This window comes from Ziziphus jujuba, chromosome 2, assembly GCF_031755915.1.
Source record: "Ziziphus jujuba cultivar Dongzao chromosome 2, ASM3175591v1".
NCBI lineage: Eukaryota > Viridiplantae > Streptophyta > Magnoliopsida > Rosales > Rhamnaceae > Ziziphus > Ziziphus jujuba.
The window spans coordinates 11708276-11730466 of NC_083380.1; the positions used below are offsets into that span (position 1 = coordinate 11708276).

General features: G+C 34.6%; 3 protein-coding genes across 11 annotated transcripts; all 3 read left to right on the plus strand.

Annotated features, from left to right (window-relative positions):
• The first annotated feature begins 620 nt into the window (after positions 1–620).
• LOC132800417 (TMV resistance protein N-like) lies at positions 621–7527 on the plus strand. 2 transcript variants are annotated; one of them, XM_060813993.1, is made up of 7 exons: positions 621–799; positions 992–1477; positions 3019–4105; positions 4208–4540; positions 4893–5953; positions 6079–6678; positions 7156–7527. In XM_060813993.1, the coding sequence occupies exons 1-4, from the start codon at positions 708–710 to the stop codon at positions 4253–4255; spliced, it is 1713 nt and encodes a 570-aa protein (XP_060669976.1). In that variant the 5' UTR covers positions 621–707; the 3' UTR covers positions 4256–4540; positions 4893–5953; positions 6079–6678; positions 7156–7527. The 2 variants fall into 2 exon arrangements, with proteins under 2 accessions (XP_060669976.1, XP_060669974.1); XM_060813991.1 differs by having other exon boundaries at positions 7168–7527.
• On the plus strand, positions 4292–6648 carry LOC132800719 (disease resistance protein RML1B-like). Its single transcript, XM_060814967.1, has 4 exons — positions 4292–4540; positions 4893–5117; positions 5396–5953; positions 6079–6648. The coding sequence occupies exons 1-4, from the start codon at positions 4292–4294 to the stop codon at positions 6646–6648; spliced, it is 1602 nt and encodes a 533-aa protein (XP_060670950.1).
• A 7393-nt stretch (positions 7528–14920) lies between the features above and the next one.
• On the plus strand, positions 14921–20028 carry LOC107423679 (uncharacterized). 8 transcript variants are annotated; one of them, XR_009635534.1, is made up of 8 exons: positions 14921–15040; positions 15395–15503; positions 15710–16055; positions 16257–16340; positions 16431–16500; positions 18301–18341; positions 18647–18971; positions 19333–20028. XR_009635534.1 is itself a non-coding variant. In XM_060814056.1 (5 exons), the coding sequence occupies exons 1-4, from the start codon at positions 14937–14939 to the stop codon at positions 16283–16285; spliced, it is 588 nt and encodes a 195-aa protein (XP_060670039.1). In that variant the 5' UTR covers positions 14927–14936; the 3' UTR covers positions 16286–16322; positions 16431–16706. The 8 variants fall into 8 exon arrangements, 1 of the variants encoding a protein (XP_060670039.1); XR_009635530.1 differs by having other exon boundaries at positions 16257–16322; XR_009635531.1 differs by having other exon boundaries at positions 16257–16322; positions 19499–20028.
• The last annotated feature ends 2163 nt before the right edge of the window (positions 20029–22191 follow it).

The window sequence follows — 22191 nt, forward strand, 5'->3', positions numbered from 1 at the left end:
CAGTGAGAAAAATAGTTTTATAATAAATTGTCAAAATAATATAATTAGATTGAAAAATATATAGATATTATGATTTATTTATTTTTTAAATATAACATTTGCTTATAAAGAACTGTATAAATATTTCAAGAAACATTGCACATATACATTTTCCAAAAAAAAAAAAATATATATTGAATAAAAAAATTATCACTATAAAATATTGGTTCTTGAATTTTTATTTTTATGTTTTTTTATTTTAATTATTAAAGTATGCTCAGGTTAACTTATGCGTACATGAACAACTAATCAGGCAATCTTAAAGATGCATTCCACTCCATCGACCCCTACAAAAATCCAACCTGGTGTAGAATATATACATGAATACATTATTCATCTGACCTTTTATAAATATTTTTGTCAGATCATTATTTTTCATATTTTTTTAATTATTGGTTTGCCGTCGGTGCAGAGACTTAAAGTCGAAGCAAGAAGGAGTGGTCAAGGGCATAAAGTTGTTGGACATAGAATGGGACCGCGAGTCTTTAATCCACTTTTGGTCCACTTTCCTTTGCTTTTTCATAAAGTAAAAGCCGCGTTAACTTATTAGTCAACATTATCTAGAAAACAGCCCAAAAAAAAAAAAAAATCTCAAATATAATTACAGACGCGTTAATTGAGTCAACATCTAATTAAGTCGTCTCATCGTTTCTTGGAAGGTTCAAGATATGGTGAAACTTCTTACAAACTCCCTTTTATCTTGCTCTCAAGACAGAGAAACAGAGCGTTTTGATATCGGAATCGGAGATGAGCAAGCTTGGTAATTTACTTCTATTTGCATCTTTATTTTTTGTCCCACCGACCTTTATATTTATGTTTTGAGCTTATAACACCAAGATATGCTATATATAAGACCATTAGAATAAAGGGTTAGGAATATATGCTACGAAGGACTTCTTTCTTCCTTTTTTTTTTTTTTTTTTTTTTTAAATATATACTTGTGGATGTGCAGGGTTACAAACATGGCTTCTTCTTCTTCTTCTTCTGCTCAAGAAAAGCATGATGTGTTTCTAAGTTTCAGAGGTAAGGACACCCGTTTTGGTTTTACTAGAAATCTCTTTCATGCTTTGTGTGGAAAGAGTATCCAGGCCTACATGGATGATCGAGAGCTTGAAAGTGGCCACGAAATCTCGCCACAACTTATGAAAGCGATTCAGGAATCTAAGATTTGCATCATAGTTTTGTCCAAAAAATTTGCATCATCGACATGGTGTTTAAATGAATTGGTGCACATACTTGAATGCAAAGGAAATGAGAATGTTATACCGATTTTTTATGACATAGATCCATGCATTGTACGGAAACAATCGAATAGTTATGCAAAAGCATTTGCGGAACATAAACAACGCTTTAAGGACAAACCGGAAGAGGTGAAGCAGTGGAGGGGTGCTCTAACAAAATTGGCTAATATGTGCGGTTATGATTCAAAGAATTTCGGGTAACTTTCAATCTTACTAATTAATCATATATACAAAATAATTAATTATATTTTCGCTAGAGTGATTAATTAACAATATATTTTTTTATTTGATAATTAACAATGTTTACTTATATATATGTATCTATATATTTTTATTATCAATGATTTTATAAATAATCATGCTACAAGAAGTTTAGGCCATAGTGCCAAAACTATTGGCTAGAAATGTCAAATTTGTCACTGATATAAGTTAGTATTTTTTGACAAAACAAAATTGTCATTATAATTTGCGGTCAATAAAATCAATGTCACTAAATATTATAATGGCATGATTATAGTGACCAATACCAACGCAATTAATGACAAAAATTTAATGGTCAAAATTTGTTTGTACCTAATTTGTGACATTCTTCGCTAAAAGTGTTTAGTGAGAAAGTTCATCACTCTCTATGACAAATACATCGTATCAGCCACAATCTTAGTGACACAAACTTTTTAATGACAAATTCATACTTCGATGAACAATAATTTTTACATTTTGTAGTTGAGAGTTCTGTCATTATAGATTAACTTTCTTGTAGTGTCATTTTACTATGCTATGGATTTTACCTTACTTGCATCTTTCTATGTAAATTCTCTCACATGATACACTAAAAAATTATATCCATGCATGTTTTAGGTCAAATATATCTTAATTTGGATTTTTTGGCTTATCAGTTTCAAGGGCTATAAACTAATTAGTAACAATATTGAAAATTCAGGTGGCAAATTAAGTTTAGGGTTAATTATATATTTTTCACACTTGAACTGTAACCAGTTTTGTCTTTTCCCCCTAAAAAAAGGAAAAATTCCCCCTATTATTATCTGTTGAGCTATATTACTACTTTAATTTTTGTCAAATCAATCCGATGGATAATTCACATTTAAATTAGTAATGAAAATTATGGGATAATGTGAGAGAGTGTATTTCCCAAAAAACAAAAAAAAGGAAAAATGTTAAGAGAGTGGTTTATTTAGGGAAGCAAACCAAAAAATGCAATGGATTATTGGTTGTTTGGTATGAAGGATTGGACTAGATTAGACATTACCACATAAGATACCAGATACGACTATTATTTCGCCCATTTTTGGTGCAATACCCGACTAAACAAACTGTACAGGTTATATAGTAATATGTATATAAAGAAAAGTTATATCGTAATATTTTATACTTTAAAAAAATACTAATCATAAAGTAACAATTTTTTGTATTGCTATATTATATTTACATTATATTTATATAGGGAATATTTCATTTACACTCTTTTAGATTTGTGATAAATAAGTATTGAGTAAAAAATCACATAATCTAGATATTTAACGAGTTTATTGAATATTGAAACAATCTATATTTATTTCCTTTAAATGCCTAAACTTATATCAAGAGTCCTCTGTTTCTTCTTTTCTTGTTTTTTCTTTCTTTTTTTTTGGAAAAAGAGTCATCTATTTCTTTAAAAAAAAAAAAAAATAGAGTCATGTCTTTCTTACAATACTTATTTGTTTAATTTCTTCAATGATAGGGATGAGCATGAGTTGGTTAAAAAAATTGCTGAAGATATTTTATTGAAATTGCCCAAGTACCAATTAACAAATTATGGAGACCTCATTGGAATTGAGGAGCCTTTCAAGGAAATTGAATCATTATTAAGCATTGGCAAAATGGATGTTCGCAATATAGGTATTTGGGGCATGGGGGGTATCGGTAAGACCACCCTTGCTAGCCTTGTGTTTCAAAGATTTTCATCTTCTCATTTTGATGCTTATTGCTTTCTTGAGGATATTCCAGAAGAAGCAGATAATACAAATCACTTGAGAAAAAGACTTTTTTATGAGTTATTGGGGGATGAAAATCTTCTACGCATGAACACTCCGGTTCTAGGATCAAGATCTATTCAAAATAGACTCCGCTGTAAAAAGGTTTTTATCGTTTTAGATAATTTGAATGGGAGAAGTTCCAAATTAAATGATTTATTTGAAGGATATCAACTTGCTAATGGAAGTAGAATCATTGTCACAAGTAGAGATAAGCAACTGCTTATGACAAAGAATTGTCAAATTTACCAGTTTAATGGTTTATATCACCGTGATGCTCTTCAACTCTTTTGTTTCCATGCTTTTGAACCAAATTCACTTGCAACATGTTATGAGGCTTTATTAGAAAGTGTTGCACATTATGCAAAGGGCAATCCATTAGCTCTTAAAGTCTTAGGTTCTTCCCTTAAGTACAAAAGCGTAGAAGAATGGAAAAGTGCATTGGATAAGCTGAAAACAGATCCAGATCCTGAAATTAAAAAAGTGTTGAGAATAAGTTATGATGGATTAGGCGATAAAAGCATCCAGGGTATTTTTCTTGACATTGCATGCTTCTTTATCTATCAAGTACCTAGGGAAAAAGTAGACAGCATATCAAACCACACTGATGCAACAATAGGAATAAGTGTTCTCATTGATAAATCCTTAATAATTGGAAGTAAAGAAAGACTGGGAATGCATGATTTACTACGAAAAATGGCTTGGGCAATTGTTTGTGATGAAAGCAAAGATTGTGGCAATCGTAGTAGGCTCTGGAATAATAAGGATTCCTGCCATGTATTGGAAAGAAATACAGTAAGTGCTTATACATTGATTTGTCTATATAAATATGGTTTAGTTAATAAATTATCTTTCTATATATATAGTATTCTTATCTAAAGGATGGTTTGACATCAGGGAACCTCTGCAATTGAAGGCATATTATTGGATCTGTCTCAACTCTGAAAAGATGTAAAAGTGACCCGTACGGCATTTTCAAAGATGTTCAATCTACGACTTCTTAAATTGCATTTGGGTAATGAATTTTTCCCTTATGGACTGTGCAAATACCATAGTGGAGAATGCAGACTCAGTCTTCCTGATGGGCTTGAGCCTTTTGTTTCGGATGAGCTAAAATATTTTCAGTGGGATACATACCCTTTGAAATATTTGCCATATTTTAATCCCGAGAATCTTGTTCAACTTATTATGCGTGAGAGCCAACTTGAACTTCTTTGGAATGAAGACCAGGTATGCATGCTTAGTTTATATATAAATATATGTCGCATTATATATATATATATATACAGTCTGTCTATGGTGCGGACGGTCCTCATGCGGACCACAGTATTGGTGACAGTTTTTCATAGTATTGGTGACGATTTTCCAAAAAATGGTTGTTAATACTATGAAAAACCATCACTAATACTGCGGTCCTCATGCGGACTGTCTTCACCATAGAATTTCCATATATATATATATATGCAGGCTTAATTTAGATATATATGTTGTATTAGAGATGTAGTAGTGTTTACTTAAAAGTAAATGCATAATCTTGTTCGTTATTATTAATATCATTTTTCTTTTTGGATGTGAGCGATAGCCACTTGAGCTGGTGAAGTTAGAGAAGATCGATCTTAGTTTTTCTGAGCACCTTATGCAAATACCAAATTTGTCTCGGGCGATAAATCTTCAAGTTTTAAGTCTTAAAGGTTGCAGCAGTTTGGTTCAACTTCCTTCATTTTTTCAGAATCTTGGCAAGCTTCAGATTCTAAATTTGCAGTATTGCTACAATCTGAAAGATGGCTTAGAAAATCTTCCAATCAATGTAAGAAAATTATACCTGAGTAGGACAGCAATTAAAAGTTTGCCGGAGAGCATTTGGAAGTTGAAATATCTAGAACGGTTGGATATTTCTTTTTGCCGACACTTGAGAAAGATTCCATAAATCTCGGGCCGTATGGAATTCTTGGTTGAAATTAAGTTATATGGAACAGAGATTGAAGAGTTGCCGAAGTCAATTGTCAATCTAACCCATCTTGAAACTCCAAGTCTTGAGTCAATAAGTTTCTTCCACGCAGTCAAGGTAAATTATTGCCTGTTCAGGATTTGAACCTTAGGGAATGTTCATCACTTGAAGAATTGCCTCCCCTTCCACATGGTTTGGGGAAATTGAATATAGGAAAATGTGAGAGACTAAAATCATTACCAGAGCTTCCATCATCTTTATATGATTTGTGTGCAGTGGAATGTTCATCACTTGAAGAATTGCCTCCCTTTCCAGGTTTTCTTGATTTGGATATAGGAAAATGTGAGAGACTGAAATCATTACCAGAGCTTCCGTCACCTTTACTTCGTTTGTATGTAGAGGAATGTTCATCAATTGAAGAATTGCCTCCCCTTCCACATCGTTTGGGGGAATTGGATATAGGAAAATGTGAGAGATTGAAATCAATAGCAGAGCTTCCATCGTCTTTAAAAGTTTTGAAAGCAAACGACTGCACATTGTTGGAGACAATATCAAGCGGGGGGTATGCAACCCCACAAAAAATATATCACGCACGTCCGTTTTTTTCGTTTGAGAACTGTATAAAACTGGATGACAACACACTCAACAAAGTAATTGCTGATCATGTGCACCATCGAATTTCGTCTGCTGTAGATGTATGTATCTTTCTCTCTCTCTCTTTGTCTCTCTCTCTCTCCTTTTATTTCTACTATAATCTTTTTTTTCTTTTTTTTAGTGATTTGGATTTTATTTCATGTCTATATATGTCCATGGTGTGCAGGATGCTCTGTATATGTATCCAGGAGACGAAATCCCAGAGTGGTTCAGCTATCAAACTGGCAGTCAAGATTCGATCAATATCCATCTTCCTCCAAATTGGTTTAAACTGGAATTGAGATTTGCCATTTGCTTTGTTTATGGTTATTATAATCAACTTATCGACGTTGAATACGAAGTAAATTTCAAAGGCAAAACTAGTAATGGTGATGACCTCCTTTACAAGCATGGTTGTGCATTTATAGAGCTTGATGGAAGCATTATTGATTCAGATCATGTGTCAATTGTTACCCAACCTCACAGACATGGAGGATTCTTTTGGCCTATTTCTGATGATGAATTGTTAGAAGTATTTGGGCCAAACTGGTCCTCTATCTGTCGCAACATCACCGAGGCTTCTTTCCGTGTATTCCACGAGGATCAGAACGGTGTGATTATGAACATAAAAAAGTTTGGGATTCACCCCCTTAACAATGGGCTTGAGGAGCCAAATGTAGACGGGGACAGTAGATACCAACACAACCATGACTCGCATCCTCACAATATTTCCAAGAGAATCAAGCTTAAGAGATAGTATATTACCGTTTCTTTTTTAAATGAATAGGTACGTAAATCATTTTACATATATATATATATATATTGGTACATTGAAATATATATTATATCTCCATACGAATTATTACTACTTTTGAATCTATCTAAAGAAAGGGCGCCAGAAATTTAGAGAAAAATCGTTAAGAGGAAAGTTCAGTTGCAAATGCTTATTTTTATTTTTATTTTTTTTTAATTTTATGATTTTCTTGATCAGAAAGTGACACCAACTTGCTCATTTTTATTTGTAAAATCTTTCAAGCATTTGTGCATTTAAAAAGGCATTTTTTTTTTTGGTTTTTTTTATTTTTTTTTTTGGGAAAAAAAAAAGGCTCTACTGAAAAACGAATATAAAATACATGTTGTTTTGATGTTTTCTTGATTTTATATTAATATCTTACAAGTGTTTGATAAAATGCGTTAAAAAAGAATAGTTTTATTTTTTCCTGGTAATTTTTTCGTGTAATAATTTTCCGAAACATTTAATCAGCTGTTTTGGCAGATAACACTAAAAGCTTTGATGGAGGTCGGAGAGAGAGAGAAAGAGAGAGAACACAGTAAGAAGGGTGAAACAGAGGGATAAAGGAAGATAAGGTTGACCGCCCGGTAACCGCAGAGCTCTTAGTTTGTTATACAAGGGAGTAGAAAGGAGGGAAGAGAAACAGTCAAGCTCTAATGGCCTACAACTGCTTTTTTTTTTTTCTTTTTTCTTTTTTTTTTCAATTCTTTTTTTGTTTTGGGAATTAAACTCTTAAATAATTTTGCACTTTTTTTTGTAGTTTAAATATTTTTTAGCGTTGTTACTTTTTTTTTTTGTTGGGAGAATTTTCACATTGTTACTACATTACATAACCACTCACATTGCCACTAAGGTATTCTCTGTCCGTTTGTCACTTTAATTTAATCATATACCAATCCATGAAAAATTAACTTTTTATATGATAGAATGAAAAAAAAAAAAAAAAACACAAAACACAAAACACGAAACAAATTTAATTGTTAAAATACGTTATTAAAAATTAGTTTGTAAAATTATCGTTTATTAAAATTTTATATTTTTTAAACTAATGTTATTGATAGAAAAACAATCAATAAAGAAAAAAAAATCCCCCATTTCTCCTGAAGCATTTTTCCTATTTTCGTTAATCTATTCATTTATCACTCAAAGTTTATTTCTAATAAATTTTTTTTTTTAAACTCATGTCATTTTTTTCTTTTTTTTCTTTTTTTTTTGACATGTTTTTCCGTTTTGATTTCAAGTTTTTTTTTTCTTTCTTTTTTTTTTCTTCCTTAGTTTGCAAAATTAACCTTTATTAAAATTTTCTATTTTTTAAAATTAATGATATTTGATAGAAAAATAATCAATAAAAAATAATTTCCCCATTTTTCCTGAAACATTTTTCCTCTTTTGTTAATTTACTTATTTATCACTCAAAGTTTATTTCTAATCATTTTTTAAAAAACTCATGCCTTCTTATATTTACCCAAGTTCCTTTTTCATTTTTTTCCCCCCTAAATTCATGTCTTTTCTTTTTGACCTCAAGATTTTTTATTTTTTATTTTTTTTGTAACTCACGCATTTTTTCCATTTTCGTTAATCTATTCATTTATCACTCAAAGTTGATTTCTAATATATATTTTCTAAACTCATGTCTTCTTATTTTACCGATCGAGTTCGTCTTTGCAATTTTTTGTTTTTTATTTTTTCTAAACTCATGTCTTTTCTTTTCTTTTTTTTTTAAAACTTATGTTTTTCCGAATTGAACTCAAGTGTGTGTGTGTGTGTGTGTGCTTTTTTTTTTTTTTTTTCCCTTTCTTTGTTACTCAAGTCATTGAAAAAAAGAATAAAAAAAATAATTTCCCCATCCTTTTTGAATTTTTTTTTCTAAATTCATGTGTATTTTTTTTTTTTTTTTGAACTTGTGTTTTCCTTTTTTAACACAAGTTCCGCACCCCCCCCCCCCCCCCCTCACTTTTCTATGTAAATCAAGTCATTTTAAAAATTACAATTTTATTAATTGTTCTATTTATGATATCTCTATTTTTCCCCTTAAATTTTTTTTAATTATTCATTTCCTTTTATTTATTTATATCTTCTTCTTCTTTTTAACATATGTATTATTTTTCTATTACTCATATTCACATTCATCTTTACTTATGATGGATAAATTATAGTTCTCCGAATTGAAAACTCAACACCATTTTTCAGACATCAAACAAGGATAACTCAGTTCACCATTACACATCACCACACCACAAAATACTAAACCCATTATGTTATTGGGAAAGGGATAGTCGTATGTTACTAGATAGTTGTATGTTACATGACTATTTTTAGTCCACTAACCGTTAACTAAGAGACAAGACGTTGATAGAGTCTCCTGGGGTCGTTTACTTGGGACAAGCTTGGTACGATAGGGGTAGTGTGATACTAGGTTAGGTCATTTGTAGTTGTCAGTTTTTCGTAGAGGTCCAAATTTCCCATCTTTGTAAAGGTTAGTCATTTATTTCCCATGGTGCATGTAAATATAAGTAGATATCATGGAATGGGCTTATGAATGAATAATATTGATCTTCCAAGCTCTCTGTCTCTTCTCTTTTCCTTTATATTTCTTCTTGCTAGTTCTTGACTCGCTATTATATATCATTTGGTATCAGACCAACGTTCCACGGACACCTGTGCTAAGACTAAGGCAGAATTCTGTGTAGAGGCCTGGGAAGTACTAGTAAGACATGATACTAGCCTGGAGCAACTCCTTTCTACCTTGCAGGTTGTTCTCAATGAGTCACAAGCTTTAAGGTTTAGCATGCACAACAACTAAGGAACCAAGATGTCAACCCTTTTCATCAGGGAGAATCCTCGTTGAACCAAGTGCCACATTGTTTTGAGAATTTAACCTCTCAAAATAAGGCAGACAAAGGTCCCAAATTCAAGTTTCACTTTCTGAAACTTGAAGGAGAGGACCCCAATGAGTGGATTTACAAGTGTGTGCAATATTTTAAATTTAACAGTGTGGAACCCGATCAGCAAGTCCAATTGGCTTCCTTTCATCTTTAAGGAGTTGCTTTGCAGTGACATCGCTGGTTGAGTAAGTTTAAAAAGCCTCTTACATGGAGAGCATTTACTCTAGCAACTACATCGGTTTGGACCTGCCGAATATGAAGACACCCTGAGGCTTTTACTGATTGAAGTAAACTTCTACCATGGCTCTTTATCAATCAAAATTTGAATGATTGTCTCAGAGGATTGATAGGCTATTGGAAGGTTACATGATTGATTATTTAATGGTTGGATTGCAAGATGATGTACGCTTAGATGTAAAAGTGAAGAGGCCAAAGTCCTTTATGGAAGCTATAAGGTCACAATTGACTGAAGAGTGGAATTAATTGCGGTGAAGGAGCATTGGCCAATTGCATCAACTTGAATAGGTACCATCGCCAAAGTTTATTGTGGATCCATCTGTAGGCCTCTTAGGCACCTTCCAATGGTGCGACCTTCTCCACAAACCTCCACAGGTCTTAAAGAGATCACAAGATAGCATGCCAAGGAACGAACGACTAAGGATTTGTGTTTCGCGATTAACATTTCGTTGCAGGCCATCACTGCTAACGCCCTTAACTTTACATGATTGATGAGCCAACCACAGTAGTGGTGGTGGAATAACAAATGGTGGATTCTCAAAAAATAACCTAACTTCTTCCTTGAGGATAAGGAAGCTATAAGGGGGAGAAATGATAGGGTCCCTTGGGAAAGGGTGTGGTGTCATTTACTTGGGGCAAGCTTGGGTACAACAAGGTTCATGTGGTACTAGGTTAGGTCATGCATACTTATTGTTAGTTTTTCATAGTGGTCTTCCCATCTTTAGTGGTCAGTTATTTATCTTTCCCTCTTCCAGTGGTGGCATCTTGGTTTAGCACCACCAGCAGCAGCAAAGACAAAGTACAGACTTCTCTAATAGTAACAAAGTTTAAAAGCCAAACTTGAAATATAACGGTTAGAGTAGCACGTACAAAGGAGCCACACGTGCCTGTTTCAACTGGCTCCAATATGCACCTTTTCGCTCTTTCATTAACATGTTTCAAAATGCAGTGTTTGCATTGAAGAATAATATGTATTTAGCCAACTTGTTTACTATTTTCATATACATATTTTTCCTATCATTTATAAACTTGTAGAAACATGAGCATCAGGTTTCAAGAATTCCAGTATCTTGATTGCCTTCAAAAGTAGGAAAGGCTTGTATGAATGGCAGATTATGCCATTTGGCCTCTGCAATACCCTAAGTACTTTCATGCACCTCATGAATCAAATCTTTATATCTTTCATTGGTCGTTTGTATTTGTGTACTTTGATCATATCTTACTATATAGCAGAATAGAAGAAGACCACTTGCTTGTACTGTGCAAAGTATTTCAAGTGCTGAGAAACAATAAGTTATATCTCAGTATTTAAAAATGTGAATTCTTCATTAACTGTCTCCTCTTTCTAGATTTCATTATTAGTAAAGAGGGTATAAACACTGACCCAAAGAAACTACATGCAATTCTTGACTGGCCTTAACCATAAATTGTGATTGAACTTCGAAGTTTTCGTGGTCTAGCCACCTTTTATAGGAGATTCATCAGGAATTTCAGTGAAATAGCTGCCCTTTAACTGTCAGTCTCAAGAAGAATGGGTTTAAATGGGAATAGCCATAACAAGACAGTTTTGATTTGTTGAAGCAAAAGCTCACTCATGCTTCTATATTGGCTCTACCTAGCTTTAACAAAGTTTTTAAAGTAGAAACAAATGCTTCAAAGGTGGGCATTGAAGCTAGTTTAACTCAAGAATGTCGTCCCACTGAATTCTTCAGTGAAAAGCTCTACCCAGCACAATAAAAATGGTCCACCTATTGACAAGAGTTGTATGCTGTCATTCATGCTTTTGATCATTGGATACATTACCTTGTTCAGAAAGACTTCATCTTACATAGTGATGACCATTCCTTTAAGTATCTCAACTCTCAAAGGAAGCTCAATGACTTGCATGCTCACTAGCTTGAATTCCTTCAAAAATTTCATTATGCTTTTCACCATCAGGCAGGCCATCGAAATACAGTTGCTAATGCCCTCGATCATAAGTACACCTTACTTACCATCTTTAAATTAAATCTACAAGACTTTGCACGTCTTAAAGGCAACCAACTCTGTATAACCAAGACCTCCCTTTGTGAGTTCATCATGTAAGACCTCCATGTTGATGACTTAGCTATCCATGCTGGCTGTGACAAAACTATTTCAACTATCACTCAATGTTTCTTTTGGCCTAAGATGCAAGCTCAAATTGCTTTTTTTGTTATTCACTATCTTGTATGTCAAGTTGTCAAATGTCAATCTCAAAATGTTGGCCTCTATACTCCTTTGCCAACTCTTGTTGCTATCTAGGAGGACCTTTCCGTGGATTTTATCCTTGGTCTTTCAAAGACTATCCACCAAGTAGACTCCATTTTCGTTGTCATAGACTGTTTTTCTAGAATAGCCCATTTCCTTCTTTGTAAGAAGGCATCTGATGCAAGTTATATGGCTCATCTGTTCTTTCAAGAGGTGGTTCGTCTTCATGGAATTTGAAAAACAATAACCTCTAAACGTGATGTAAAGTTCATCAGCCATTTTTGGAAAGTCTTATGGAAGAGGTTTGATACCAAACTCCAATATAACAGTTCTTATCATCCACAAACTAAGGTAGTCAATCGTAGTTTTGTCAATATGCTTTACAACTTAGCTTCAGACAAACATCAACAGTGGGATTCCATTCTGCCACAAGTTGAATTTGCCTACAACAGCATGGTTAACAGCTCCACTGGTTCCCAACCTTTTGCTATTGTCTATACTAAAGTAGCCAACAATACCACTAATCTCATATCTTTACCCATGCCCCATCTTCAAGGTGTTGCTACTTTTGTAGACAACCATGTGCAATTTCACAAGGAAGTTCAAGACTGAATTGAATAGGCCAACCTTAAATATAAAGTTGCAGCAAATGCTCATCACTTCCATAAGACATACAATTACGTTGCCATTCCAGTCGCTATCGGATTGAGATTCTCGTAGACACCAAAGCTTGTCCAGTAAAACACTCCCAACTATCACCGACTCATTTAGGAGCTCATCTGGGAAATGAACTTTACAAACTTGGTTAGTTTAGTTCTATTCACAAACCAAAACACAATCGCCCTAAAAACTTTGTAAAAAGGCGGCGCAAAATAGTCTATTTTTGCTATTTCATATGTTTTAGTTTTTCCAAAGAAACAAAAAAAAAAAGACACGAGAATCAAAGAGGAGTAATCACCTGTAAAGCGACTCTGGTGAAGCCGCCACTGCTAATGAACTCAGCGGTCCGAGTGGTTTCATAATTCGATTCCAAGTCTATGGTCGAAGAAAGAAATCAGCAAACTAATCACACAAAAGTTCCCTGCAACTCTCTCTCTCTCTCTCTCCACTGCTTCAGAATCAATGTCGTATGTGTTATGGTCCACCATTTGGACGCCTGAAATTAAGCATAAAACCTCCTTCCACAGCTTCAAGATCGTCCTTCGAATCCAACATCAGAAAGCACTATGAGAAGAAAGAAAGAAAGAGGGAAATTGGATATGAAATGCGGTAGGTGGGATATTGATAAGAGTGAGAAAGAAATTGTACGTGGTTTATAGAGTAAGGGTAAGGTTGGAATAATGAAAAGAGGGTGGGTAGATAAAAAAGATTTAAAAGAGGGAGGGTATTTCTCATTAACGTGTTTAAAATAAGGGTATTGGGCCAAATTCCCCTAAGTTTTTAACCATTGCGTGATAGGTTTTATTTTATTTTAATTTTTCCTTTTTTTAATATCTGTGATAACATTTTCAAATACTTCTACAAATGTCGAAGGACAACCATTTCTTTTATGTAATAATTTTTTCTCATTTCATATTTATATATGGAATTCATATATACAAAATGAAATGAAAATACCATGATTAGAGCATTCATGCATAATACATTGCGTAAAATGGGAAATGATAGTAATAGTCTTAACAGCTTTAATTAAAGCAAATTAATTAGTTCGTAGGTTCCTATTTTTCCTTGGGGGCCAAGCCTAATCAAGCTGTAACCAAATTAAGCAGCACCACACTAATTAGAAAGATTTTTATTTTTTCTCCTCTTTTTGCAAAGTAAAAAGCTTATAATTTGCTTTGCAAAAAAAAACTGCTAAGAGCGTTTTTACTTTTCAGATGAAAATATTTGTCATAACATATCAGCAAAGCTCTCATGCTAATGCTCCTTCATTCTGATATAACTTATGTGAAATATTTATATGCATGATAATAGTTTGATTTTTATTATTGCTATCATCATCAATGTAATTAACCACAAACCCTCAAAGAGAAAAAAAAAAAAAAAAAAAAAGGAAGGTGAAAGGAATAATCTTCTTCTTCTTCTTCTTCACCAAAAAAAAAAAGAAAAAGGAAAAGAAAAAAAAAAGTGATAGGTAATCAGTTAAAAAAATTACCATAATCAGTACCATCACTTCCCCACCCTCTCTGATGGTTCTTCTTCCACCCATTCAACTAATATTCATTTTGGTTATCCAATTTACAACCTAGTCATCTGGAACAGATGTGATGTAGAAGCTTTGATTAAATAAAATTGAAATTCCAGTAACCAAGCTAACCAATCGAGAAGATGCTGGAACTTTTGAAATTTGATGCTTCTATAATTTTGTAAGCGATAGGAGAAATGTGCATGTAAAAACAGTAAACAAGTTGGCTAAATACATATTATTCTTCAATGCAAGTGCTGCATTTGAAACATATTAATGATAGAGCAAAATGGTGTGGATTGGAGCTATCTGAAACAGGTACATGTGGCTCCTTGGTATGTGCTAGTCTAACACTCATTTCAAATTTGGCTCTTGAGCTTTGTTACCGTTGGAGAAGCCTGTACTCTATCTTTGCAGCTATTTCTGCTACTGTTGCTCCACCAATTCTTTCCCAGTTTTAGAAAACTCATCCTCGAGTTGAAGAGAGAGTGCGGGCAAATTACAGGAGGCAAATAGGGGTCGAGATTGGAGACATTAGATACAGGAGATATGTGAGGATTGTCTAGAAAATCAACATGATAAGTGTTGTCTCCTACACATTTTGTAATGACAAAAGGACCAAGTTTGTGGGGCTGCAGCTTGCTATAGGTACAAGTGGGAAAAAGTTCTTGCATAGGTAAACCATAACAAGGTCGCCTCCAGATGTATCTTTGTTTATGATGGCCGACACAGCGTACAGTAGCTGTTGCGTGGATGAGGTCGGAGCATCGCACATCAATGCTGATTATGTCGTGCACCACGGCCACGCGTGCTTCAGCCCGTGAGTTCTCGTTAATGATACCTTTACTAAAGCCTTTTTTTTTTTTTTTACAAACTATATTATAGGATTGTTTGTTTTAAAGCAAAAAAAAAAAAAAAAAAAAAAAAACAATGAGTTTTTGTACCAAACTCATAAGACATTATTCTGAGAAATTTTGTCTTGGTTGTAGATTGTTGTGTCTCAATCTGTTTGCGTTCTTTTTTGGCATCAAGATTAGGTTTTGAAGCCAATGAAGCTTCTTCTTCTTTTTTTACCTTTTGAACTTAAAAAGTGGTTATTTTGTTTCTGTATATTATGCAACAATTAATTTTGGTTTCATAGTTTCAAAAGCCTCTTCTTTTTCATTATTGGTAGGACTACAACTCTTCCAGCATTCTTTGTTTTTGGAAAAGCTTCAACTGGTGTGTCCAATTGTGTAAAAAATTTATCAGATCATGCTGTGAGAAATGGCAAACCTTTCCTGGTAAAGTGGTTTACTAGAGAATTATTATTATGAACTTCTATGCTTTACTAAATTTGCAATAAGCATGTTTTTTTTTTTGTTTTTTTTTTTATTTTTTTTTTCACCTTTAGGAGGATTTAGTACTGAGATCATGTCGTTTCACATGTAGCCAAAACAAATTATCTCAGCTATCCAATCTCAACATAGTTCATTCAATCTAAATGCAGGTCCCCTTTGGGCTAGAATATGCACATTTGATACAGCATATAAGAGATGAAGTGGTAGAAGCATGTATGAATAGCTCTAGATTAGAAATCCAATTTGCTGAAACTATGTCTTCGGACATGAATCCATCAGAATCTCATAAGATCTCCAATGGGAGCTTGGAAGCAGCTAGTGTCTTCTCTGATGATAAATGTATCAGGACAGTGGTTGGTAATAGATATACCATTGGAGGCTTGGTCTGGGAATTACATGAGGAATACAAAATGGAGGACTACTTGTTTTTTTGGATTGGTTGTGGAAATGCTGCATTTTCAAGTGTTGTACTGACGTTAAATGGTTGTGAAATAGGTATACATATAACTTACCTGGTTTTGTATGAAATTTATTGTGTCTGCATGTAATATTGCTTGAGATATTTATTGTGTTATTAAGTTTACTTTTCCTTTTGCCAAATTATTCTAGTATATGCAAGTCCTTGTGCTAGTTCTCTCTCTCTTTCTCTAAATTAATAAATCTTTCTTTAATTATGGTATTACTGGTTTTAATCAGATATGATGCAAAGTCAAATTGCATGGTGACAGACTTATCTCAACAAAGAAGAATTCTTAAGCATAGGTATGGTCTCAAATAATGGTACTCTCTTTTCTCCTTTCTAAAAATCCACACCCCTACTTGTATTAATGTACAATTTGTTTTACTAAAAGAGTGATGATGTTTGTACAGATGTTACCTGGTCAAGAGAAGGCAAAGGATGTAAACATTGTTGGTTTTCTGGTTGGAACTCTTGGTGTAGGTGTGTTCCTGTAGGCTCCTTTAATATTTCTCCTGTAGTAATTTACTCTGCATTTTTCATCTTTAGATAAGGCATGGCTTTTCACTGTGTTGGGATTCTAGTAAATTTTTATGGATCTTATCATGCACAGCTTGCTAAAAGAAAACTTTGTTGAATGATTTATTTTTTCCCAATTCCGTAGTAATTTTTTTGACATACATTATTTATTTATTTGTTTTTCTAATTTCCACCATCATAAGTTTAGCATATGTATGTATAATTCCACATCTATTGATGCAGCTGGTTACCTACACATGATTAATCTGCAAAATGATGGTTTGGTCACTGATTATATATGAATTTATTGTTCATAAACTCATCAAATTTTTTGGACGTTATTTGGTTTGAAAGTGGTCAAAAGATAAGAATCTTTTATGGGATTTATATTACAATTATTTAATTTTCTTTTTTCTTTTGTCATTTTTAATATCCATATGTCAATTAGTCCATTTGAGTGTCTTGTAAAAGCTAATTTATTCCATAAGACCCCTGCTTTAATGGATTTCTAAAGGTATATGTGGAGAATAAAATATTTTTCTATATGTGGAGAATATAAGATATTTTTCTTTCCATCGTTTGGTCAAGAGGCTCAAGCTAATATTACTAAGAAGTTCATATTCTAAAATGAGATTGAAATGTAAACATAATAGAAATTTTAACTTTTTCATGAAAATGTGTTAGGAATTGTTTTCTCTTTCTTTATCCTTTTTTTTAATAAAATTCAAATTCCAAGCATGGCAATAAGTTGGGGAAATTGTTTCGCTATTCAATATTAATGTGATGGTTAATAATGCTCCTAACAATCAACAACTTCCTCAAGACAGTTTATTTCCACATGTAATTATCAATGTCTCGCTAAGAAGCCAAGATCAAAATTTGAATCTTATATGTATATAAGCTGAAACTTCATGGAGAAATATCCAAATTATCATTGCTTTCCTTACCACCTTTGCGAAAAAAAGTGGCACACTTGAATGCCTTCTATTATATAGATTCTACAGTTTTATGTCCTCATAAATTACGTGCTGTAGAAACAATTCCAGATTATGATCCATGTAGAGAGGTAACTATCCATCCAGTGCCATATTTCCTTTCAAATTCTTATTAACACAAAAGGGTCCTTATAGAAATGAAAGAGAAAGAAATAAATTTTGAAGTATTTTTAAAGGTTCCTTATGTGCATAAATTGTACGTAACAAACCTTTGCTACTTTGTGAGTGTGTGAGAGTGAATGTTGAAAGTATATATATAATGTGCGTACAATATGAAATATATTCATGTATTGGCAGAGCATTTCTGGACTTGAATTTGTTGGATAAGTTTTAGGAAAAAAGTTTATTGTGATATGCAGCCTCTATGTGAGCTTTTGTTTCCATGAAGAGCATCTATTTTCTTTGAAATTATATACTTGCTATTACTTAAATTTTAAATGACATGCAAATAGCTTCTTGATTCATGCTATATGGTTAATAGTCCAATGCACTTGACAAGCTGCAAAATATACCTCTCGAAACTCACTTGCTTATGAGGATAATCCAAATGGTTGGACAGCTTTCTATTTTCAATTGATGCGTGCAGAATATCCTCACCTCAATGGCATGAAGAAATTGCTTAAATATTTGCTAGGATATGAAAATTGACGTAATTTTTTGTAACATTGTCTCTTTTTTATTGTGTCATTTTGATCTTCTAATAATGCTCTGAATTGTTAGACAATTTGGAAAATTTATTGTTAATTTTGTTTTTTATGATCTTAATCAGCCTGCAAAGCCAGAGGATTAGACCTATGAGTTCGTTTTAAGGTATGCTTGTTCAACTTGATTGCCTTTGGGATTTCAGTGTTTTATTGGAAGTCTGAGATGGTTAATGATGGTGAATACCTTTAATAATGTTAAAGTTCAATGAAAAAGTAATTATTAATATAGTAAATCAGTGATAGTATGTCAAGGGTTAGGTTAGATCAACAATACAGGAAATTTGACTTACAAAATAATCAATAAATAGAGCTCAATCTCAGAAAAAATTGGTTTGATATCTTGTATGCTAATGATTTTGAAATATGACTTAACCAAGTTAATGCTTTGTTTTCATTATATTCTCTCTTCAGAATACTAGGGAAACAACCAATGCTACCATGCAGGCCCTTTGGAATACTGTAAGCAACATGTCACTTACACAGACCCTCCTAGAACATAAGGAGTGAAGAAAAAGGGATAGTAAATGCAATAATGACAATGGTGATTAAACGGTAAAGCCTTCTAAGATTGTGCTTTACTCTCGACTTAGCACCAGTGAACTGCTTATGGCAATAGATCCAAATACGAAGCATCTGTTGTATTATGAGGACAAGGCAGACCATTCAAAAGGATCTATATCTAGAGAAGTTGTTGCTTGTTGAAAATACTTTGATATCTTTGCACAACGACAAATAGGTTAATTCCTCAAATCTCTCCATCAAAAGTAAATTTGGTTGTTTTTAGGTTGCTTATTACTATGGTATGGAAATGTGGTAATTTTCAGTCTTCAATTATTTTTTCTGCCATTATTATTAAGCATAAAAAAATATAAAATACATATATGCACGATTATTTTTTATTAATAATATAGATGCTAAATATAATTTTAGTAATGATCCTTAACAAAAGAATCCACAAAAATGGGAAAAAAGTGGAAAATTTTCAAATAAATTTGATTACAGATGGTGCATCGGTATATTTTGGGGTTTTTTCTCTTTAGGATCATCTGTAATTGATTGTCGTAGGTTTCATCTGTAATTACTGTATAACCATGCAGGACCGCTCAAATAATGGCAGAGGCTTACGTGTTATGCCAATGAACTTATATGAGTTTCAAGTTGTTGGGCATGGCATGTTCGTTGGAGTTGTTAACTTAGAAAATAAGACGTGCTCATGCAAGGAATTTGAAATTGATGGATTTCCTTGTGTCCATGCAATTGCAGCATGTAAGCATCGACATATTTCTCCATATTTCCTTTGCTCGGCGCATTACTCAGTTGACTCACTCTGTGATGCATATTCGGAAACCATATATCCACTTGGAGATAAATGTCAGTGGCAGGCTCCAGATGATGTCATAAACCAGGTTGTACTTCCACCTCAAATTGGCAAACAGTCAGGAAGACCGAGAAAGAAGAGGATTCAAACTCAAGGAGAGGAGCGTCATCAATATAGATGTGGGAGGTGCAAATAGGTTGATCACAGCAGCCGATCATGCTTCGCCGTCGTACCTCTTGATAACACTACCAACCAATAGCACCACTGAAACGAAGGCCCATCAATTGTGTGATGCTATATTCAGACAATGGGGCCATGTTATGCGGTATGCGTGTGTATGCAATGTAGTCAGGAATGCAATTAGTTGCTCAACCACGTAACATGTGTTTTGGCATAATAGACGTTGGCTTTATGCGTTCTTTTGTTGTCAAATTCATCTGTCGTATTGTTTTGATAACATATCATTCCGTGTTCAGTTTTTGGTTCAATTGTTTGTATGTTTCTTACTATTGCATGGATGATATTACTGCCCAATGGTAATGACCGATGCATCATCGGTAATTGACATTTGTACACCGTCGTAAAAGAATCACCACAATTCCATCCAGCAACTTCAATCATGTGTGTTCCAACCAATAACATGCTAAATGTAGTATTATTAATGATAAATTCTGACAAAGTAAACGATCAAACAGCATTAAAAAAATGACAATGTTCAATTTGTTTTTGATTCAAAAATTACCGAAGGTTTCGTCGGTAATTACCGAGACCCCCATGGCAATTACATTTTACCAATTTTTTGGGTCCTACGAGTCCCATAATGTGTGTTGAATGCAAAAACATACAGAATATGGATTCTAAAATTATCCTAAGGAGAACAAATCCCAAAATTACTTGAAAATTTGTGAAATTTTCCAAAAAAATACGACTGTAGACCTTCGGTAATTCCCGATGAAACCGTCGGTAACCAATATATACCCTCTGGAAAAATTACCTAAGGTTTCGTCGATAATTACCGAGACCCCTATGGCAATCACATTTTACAAATTTTTTAGGCCCCACATGTAACACCCCGTCCCAAATCGCACCGGAATCCGTGCACATTGATCGAGGTTGACTGTTGACCGTTGACCGAAGGGGTCAAAAGTTGACTTTTTGCTCCAATTGGAATTTCAAGTTGACCAGGGTACCGTGGCGAAGTGCACAATGCCCCGAGTTCGTAGACTGGTAGCACGTCGAAAACGGAGCTACGGTTTGAAAGTCATGAGCAAAACAAGTTGCGGTCCAAACTGTCCAAGGGGTGCCGGAGTTGACTTTTTATTTTTGGGGAAATGAGCTTTGACTCATGCATGGTTGTGAAGTGCTCATCGATACGAGTTCACAGACTAGCGGCACGCTTAAAACGGACATCCGGTTAAAAAGTTATGGACGTTTGAAGTTTACCGGATACCGTAATATTTTAATATTTTTGAGTCGATGAACAGTAAAATGACACGTGTCAGCTTCTGATTGGTCCATGTGGTATGAACAGTGCCACACATGGGTTTTTATTTGATAAAATTCTCGGGGAAGAGAGAGAGGAGAGAGAAAGAGAGAGAGAGAGAGAGAGAGTCCGCCGGCCGCCGGAATTTTTCAACTTTTCCGGCCGCTCTACAGTACACGCGCCGGCCAGAAAGTTTCCCCTCCCCATTTCCGGCAAAACCTCCAAGTTTCACGGCGAACGGCCGCCGGACGCGCCCGGATCGGACGTCCGAAGATCGGCGACGAGTTTTTCCCCTCCACCGCCGGCCACCGCAAATTGACCCACTTCCGGCCATTTTCCGGCCACACGCGCCGTACACCCTTGATCCTTTCCTCAAGTCCGGCCGACCCACCAAAAATCACGGCCATCGGACCACCGACGCGCCGGGATCGGAGCGTTTTCCGGCGAGGGGCCCGGAAATCTTCAAATGGTAATTTCTCCGCCGTCCGGCCTCCGTTTTGCTTACTGCTGGTCCCGTTGGATTGCTCTCCTCACGATCTACAAGTCTGCAAAATTTCACGACCAACGGCCACCGTACGCGCCACCGCTGGCGACGGTTGCCGGTGACAGCGGCGGCTCGCCGGAAAGTACTGTTCCGGCGAGTACCCAGTTTTCCGGCCGGCTCCAGTCCACTGTGTTCGACCTCCTGAACCCGAATCCGGCTTCCGTTTCTGCCAATTCGTGACGGTTTGGGAGAATTGCGGAGCCGAAACCCGAAAAGCTTTCCGGCGAGATTCCGACCCCGTCGGGTCCGACCACCGGCAAGTAAGACCGAATCCGTGATCCTCATCACACGAGCTTCGATTCGGTATATAACTCGTAACCTTTAGATATCGCTTGGTGTTCGCTCCCCGGGTACCCATTTGGGAATTACCCGAATAAAATATTAATATTTTTGGTTGGTGCACTGTGGTTGTTTAGGTGCACGTACGAGTGGCGGAGTTGATCCCGAGGAGGATCTTAGTTGATTTGCATGCTCAAGGTGAGTGACCCACCTTCAAAAATTATTTTGGGCAATTAATTATGTTTAATTGGTATTTAAATCGATATTTAAATTATGCTCATGTGGTGTGGTTTAATTATGGTTTTATTTTGGTTTAATTTATTTATCATGCA